This window comes from Antrostomus carolinensis, unplaced genomic scaffold, assembly GCF_000700745.2.
Source record: "Antrostomus carolinensis isolate BGI_N321 unplaced genomic scaffold, ASM70074v2 scaffold46360, whole genome shotgun sequence".
Taxonomy (NCBI): Eukaryota; Metazoa; Chordata; class Aves; order Caprimulgiformes; family Caprimulgidae; genus Antrostomus; species Antrostomus carolinensis.
This window is the reverse complement of record NW_010287244.1, coordinates 1534-7973: the sequence shown is the minus strand read 5'-3', so window position 1 is coordinate 7973 and position 6440 is coordinate 1534. Positions and strand designations below refer to the sequence as shown.

At 34.4% G+C, this 6440-nt stretch overlaps 1 protein-coding gene across 1 annotated transcript; it reads left to right on the top strand.

The window, feature by feature from the left end:
* Window positions 1–380: 380 nt before the first annotated feature.
* LOC104519282 (ankyrin repeat domain-containing protein 12) lies at window positions 381–5596 on the top strand (the record flags this gene model as incomplete). The annotated part of the gene is made up of 4 exons (XM_010162310.2): window positions 381–479; window positions 2108–2251; window positions 3894–3989; window positions 4316–5596. Coding segments are annotated over 4 exons (525 nt in total), but the record flags the coding sequence as incomplete, so codon positions are not given.
* Window positions 5597–6440: the final 844 nt, after the last annotated feature.

Sequence of the window (6440 nt, the reverse complement as noted above, 5' to 3'; positions counted from 1 at the left end):
AGTTTCTCAAAATGAACAGTTGTGCTTTAATGAGTCCTTAAAATTGAAAGCAAGTTGCATTTTTACTATATCTTCTCATGTATAGCCCTTTTAAAGAACAGCTATAGCATGCTGACAGTGACTAGTTAAAAGCACTAAACAGTTTGAAATGCTATTTCAGTCGGGTTTATTAACTTTATGGTAAAGAATACTTCAAACCTTTTATTGCAAATGGATTGGAGTCACGTAATCAATGGAATATGCAAAACTCATGTTTTCCCTAACAAATACCTTGCTTATGTTTTGGGGGTTTTTTTAAATAAATGCTCAGATCATATAAGCAATGTTAAACATATGTTAAGTGCATATTCACTATTTTATTTATAAAACTTTTTCCATAGATTACACCACCTCCTTCACTGTCGGACCCACTTAAGGAACTGTTCAAACAGCAGGAGGTTGTAAGGATGAAATTGCGTTTACAGCACAGTATTGAAAGGGTAAGACTAAAGTAATTTATTTCTTTATTTCCCATCTTTAAGCTTTAGAGTTTTTTCTTTTTCAATGAATAGACTACATTTTGCTCAATTTAACAATGCTTTAGAAATAATCCACCTCCTATCCAAACTTGAAAATACAAAAAGAAAACCAAAAACTGTTTGGACAACCGTTAGGAGAATACTCAAGTCAGTAAGATAGCAACTTTTTCCTGTATTTGCCCTAAGATGTGGCCCAGATTTTTCCCAGGGACAGTGGGAAGAAGGAAGAAGCTGCAGACTCTAGTTTTGAAAGCTAACGGCGGTTGTAGACTTTAGAACCCTAGCGACCGAGTTAAAGAATTGAAGCAACAGTAAATTCTGTATTGGTAGTACATGTGTGGCTCTAAACTGAAACATTATTTGCAATACTCTGCTTGCAAAAACTGTCTAAAATTATATTAGAACTGTATCTGTTAGTCTTCACTCCTTAATTTCTCTCAGAAATTGAGCAAATATCCCTGGTTTAAGACTGTTCATTATTTTTAGGTTACCCAAACGTTTTTCCTTGGCAGCCTAGATTTAGATGTCTTGCCAGTATTGTGAGCCAGATTGCTTGTGGACACAGGCAGGACCCCTTTCGTACATCAGTGTAAGGGATTCCACACGGTTATGCAACCAGCTGGCTCATTGAAAATCAGTGTGGTTTATTTTTTGATTAAGTGGATTTCAGTGTGGCTTAACACGCCAGTTGAGGGAGGGGTTTTACTTGAATTCAGTATTTCAGTGTAAAGCTAGGTATAAAATAACAAGCACAAAGAATGTAAATGTGGTTCAAATTCTGACTGAAAATAAATTAGTTGTGACCAAACAAAGGAAAGATGTTGCTTTTCTGTTTTCCAAGCTTTTTAGGTTCCACCTTCTTTTCTTTTGATAAAAATTAGAGCCATTATGTTGCAGAGAAGTAAACACACATATACATTATTTTATGTCTTATAAAATTCTGCATATTTTTAGTTATTTTGCTCAAATAGACTGTTCTTCAAATCAAATACGCTTTATACAACTATAAGCTGAGTTTGGCCAAGTGAGCTATATTTTCTTGTCTCAATTCAGAAAAGAGTCTTTGTCCAGCTATGGATTTATGGAGTTTCTGCGTGTGGTTTAAAGAAAAAGTAAATAAACTTTAAAAATTTTAAAATTATTTAAATTATCCTGCAAAGTACATTTCTGCTTCAATTTGCTTGGCCATTGTGCCTGGCAGGACAAACATGACAAAAATCTTAATACAGTGAGACTCACAAACCTATATCCCAACTCTGTGTTCCACATACCTTTCACCTTCTTCATTAACTGGAACTTGCCTCAGTAGCACTAAGTGGAAAATCTGGGCATGATGTTCAGCCCAGTGGTGGTGGGGGAGAAGGTGTTTTCAGTTCTGACATTCTGGGAACATTCTTTGCAACATTAAATTGAAGTTTTGGATTTGACTAGATAAACAACTGCTCCTCCCTCCACCAGCCCGTTTCTAAGACTGTTCAAAAGTGTAAACCCTAAAAAGAAATCTTTAAATGAACAGACATTTTTATGGATCAGACTGAAATGCTTAATTTACCAAATGTATATTTATATGTTGATTCTTATTCAATTAGGAAAAGCTTATTGTTTCTAATGAACAAGAAGTTCTTCGTGTTCATTATCGAGCAGCAAGAACACTAGCTAATCAAACACTACCATTCAGTGCCTGCACTGTTCTGCTGGATGCCGAGGTTTATAATGTGCCTCTGGATGCTCAGGTAAGGAGATGTATTTCAGACAAAAAGGTCTTTCTAGCCTGACTCAAAAGGAGTGTTTGAAGAGAATTGTATTCCCATACTTGATTTGTGTGGAATTACGATTTTGCACATTATTGATTGTTACTTTGATTGGGTCTCATTTGGGTGTACAGGAACAAGAGGATGATATGTACTCTGGTTTTCTGTTTTATACCACGTCTGGCTTGCTTTCACCTCCAGAAATGATGAGAAGGATAAACTGAGGACATTACTTTGCTGTTTTTCATTAAATCAAATTTCATTCATAAACAGAACATTTTTATGAACTGAACATAAACAGAACATTTAAGCTTCCAAATATTTTGGAAGCTTAAACAAATAAACAAACAAATTATCAGAATACAAGATCATTCTTGTCACTAGTCCAGAGAATCGGAATGCAGTAGTGTATGCAGTGATGAGATTGGTTTGTGAAATTTGGAAATGTTTTGTGGAGATACTCGCATAATGCTTTTCCCCTCTCTATAAGAGCAGTCATTAGAACTGTTCCATGAAAAAACAGATGACCAGCAATGAAATGTTGAACATTACCAGATGAAATTGTTCTTTTTCAAAATCACTTCAAGCTCCATATTTACATGTGCCATGTTATTTACATGTTAAATGTTGGTAATTAGTTCCTGATTAAAACATAAAATAAGCAGTACACTTTATAATCTGCATACCTTTTATGGACTAGCACTCGGAGGTTTGCTGCAGCCATGTGGCATTGGTATTTTGTGAACAGGCCTGCTAACTAACCAAAGTGGGAACAGCATTCAGAACCTGTTCCAGCAACTGTGAGGAGCACATAATGCAAGGAAGAAATTTGATGTTATGGATGTAATAAAAGTGTTGATGCATTGCACGTTGGGCATTTTAAAATGAAACACCTACATTTCCAACATATGTGTAATTCTACCTTCAGTCCTGGAGCCCCTTATAGAATTCCTGCCACTCCCAGTGTTTCCTCAGTCTGTTATTACCTTTTTTCTCATCTTTAAAGAGCTAGAGCTATGCACAACAAAGTGATTTAGCAGGAAATAGCAGATTTATGGAGACTGTATTCTTCTCCCATTTTAAGCTTTACATTGACAGTTTTTTAAATCATCACTTACTTAGTAGATCTAACTGATAGGGTAAAAATTAGATTTTTTTTTTCTTTTCTGTTAACAGTCCAAATATCATCATTTCTAGTTCTGAAGTTCAGAATGTCCTTTGCTTTTTTCCTGCCCCAATTTAGATGCCCTGAGCTTTTTAGAAATTTAGAAACTTTTAGAAATTTAGAAATTTTAGAGATAGCAATTTTGTGGAAGGATCTGCCTTGTACTGATTAAGACTTTAAGGCATAAATCTTTAAGCCTCCTACTCAAAATTTCAGAAATAAGAGTACAGTAAATAGCTTGAGGGAATCTGAAAATACCCATGTTTAGTGAGCAGCTGGCTCACAATGAAAGTGATGGTCAACATATATGTGCTCATATATACCTTGATACTTTGACTCAGAGTTTATTTTTCCATCTGAAGCATTGTTTATGCAGGTCCCACAAAGTAAGTTCTATGTTTTAAAGCATGTTTAAGACTAAATCATCAAATAACTTAGTTGAAATATTTTTTTTTGCAGGCTGATGACAGCAAAACATCAGTGAGGGATCGATTTAATGCAAGGCAGTTTATGTCGTGGTTACAGGACGTTGATGAAAAGTTTGACAAATTAAAGGTATGCTTTGCTGTCTTTCCCCTTTAAAAACAAACTTCTAAACCACTACAAAAATGAGACAAAGAAATGAATAAATAGTAGATTTGTATGCGGTATCATAGGCTATTGTAGAGATTTTAAGGGCAACATAAATGAGGGTCTAGCAGTATAAAAAACCTAACCTTTGTTGCTATATAGTATAATGGAATAACCTGCAAATTTCTAATACATAGTGGGGAAATTACTTACTACTACCAGAGGGGCTCTGAGGTATTTTTTCTATTTTTAAAAATTGTTGCAGTATTTTTTCAAATATTGAAGTAACTTATTTCTCAATTTTAAAATAGACGTGCCTTTTGATGAGGCAGCAGCATGAAGCAGCGGCTTTAAATGCGGTACAGAGACTGGAGTGGCAGCTTAAACTACAAGAACTTGATCCTGCTACATACAAATCTATCAGCATTTATGAAATTCAGGAGTTTTATGTTCCTCTTGTTGATGTTAATGATGACTTTGAGTTGACGCCAATATGACAATTAGCATCTTCTGGCTTACCCTTTCCCTTGGACAACTAGAGACTGAGGTGCAGTGATACGCAAAGGTATTTTTCTTTTAAGACAGAGCACTTAATTCTGTGGAATGCTACCTTTCTCAATATTTCAGGTGTTCCTTCAGAGAAGGGTGGCACGGGCTCTTGTTCAAATACAGAAGATGGATGCTAAATTTGAAGTCAGTTTCCCAGTAAATGCCATTACCTGTATTTTAAAATTGCCTGTAGCTTTAGAGCTTATTGCTGAAAAAGATAACGAAACATGGTGAGTTAACAGCGCTGGAAGCTGTTAATAACTAAAACAGCCACCAAAAAACAAATGATACTTAAAATCTGCTATAAGGCTTTGTATTATGAAACTTCAGTAACAGTTGAACTCCCACAGAAAAATGATGAAAAAGCCTGTGGAAGAAAACATAAGACTTGGAGGAAAATAGTCTATTAATCTTATTATATTTTGTAAATTACTGTACAGTTTTCTTTTTGGAAAAAGATGTAATATTGTTTTCATTTTTAAATAATTTATTTTATACATATTGTGCAAATGTAAATAGTCTTGTAATTAATGTTTGGACTTGTATAAAATAGGTATTTTACCTGTAAAACTGTTTTTGTCTAATGTTTTATTGGACCAAAGCTGTAGTTTTTATTAAGTGTAGTGTGTTCCTGGTTGGCAGTTCTTTTTTGTATGGCATGTGTTTGATTTAGCTGCTTGTTTCATCACCATAACTGTAAAAGAATTGAAACTGAACTGTATTGCATGCTTCACAGAACTCTTAACTCCTTTACTTCAATAACTGCTACCTAAACAATTGTAATATTTACAAAATCATATTTCATATTAGTCTGCAGTTGTAATGCCATACCGATGACTTACTATACTGAAAATATTTTTGTGTAAAGCAAAAAACCCCTTTTGCTCTTATATGGTGGTCTCGTAATAGAGCCTATATTTTCCAACAAAATGCCTTTGAATGATAATTCATAAATTGTATATTGTCTATTTTAATATTAATCTATGGAAGGATATGTAAATAGTTGTAAATATAATGTTTAATAAATTTTATTGGTAATGTTACTAGTTGGAATTTCTTAATATTTTAACACTTGCTATATCAAATCTTAGTATTCCTGAAACATCTTAGGAGGCTCAATGAAACTAAAGCCAAAATTCCTGTATTGTGAAATTTAACGCTTTTTTATTCTTAATACTGTTAATGAGCAGACAGTTAATTATTTATTAGTAGGAGGTTACAGATATTCATGAAAAAGATTTGTTGCCCTCTAGTTCATAAATTATTCAAGAATGCTTGGGATCTAATGTCTGTGAAATTACTTCTGAATGAAAGGGGGCTTAGGCAAGAGACCTGGTTACCTGGAAAAGAGATTTAAAGTAGTTGGTTTGAACTGGTTTTTAACTCCTAGGTGAACTACTGCAGAGTACTTGCTCCGTGTGCTTGAATGAACGCCCAGCGTACCGCTCTTGAGATGGAGAGTAAACAGGCATTGAGCAAGAGACTGTATGGACAGGAGGCTCCTTCCTCTGTGCACGTCACCGCTACTTTCAGGCAGGAGTAAAGTAATAGTAACTCAAGCACAGTAAAACCAATTAATATGTAGTTCCTGCCTGGTAACTTTTTTTCCACTTTTAATTTGTTAGGTACCTGTGGAAGGAGAAGTTGTTCCTGCTTTTATATAGGAATATCTTCCTGATATCACTAAGAATTTAAGATGTACTGAGGAAAATGCAAATGTGATATTCTTTTGAAAGTAAAATATTCTTTTGCAAGTAACTGTAAAATTTTAAAATAATACAGAAATCTGTATTATCTGCTTTAAAGGACAAGGGGAAAAAATGGATAAAGCTGCAAGGTGTTAACAACTAGTAAGTGGGTACGAGTTTACTCCCATCAGATACTTAG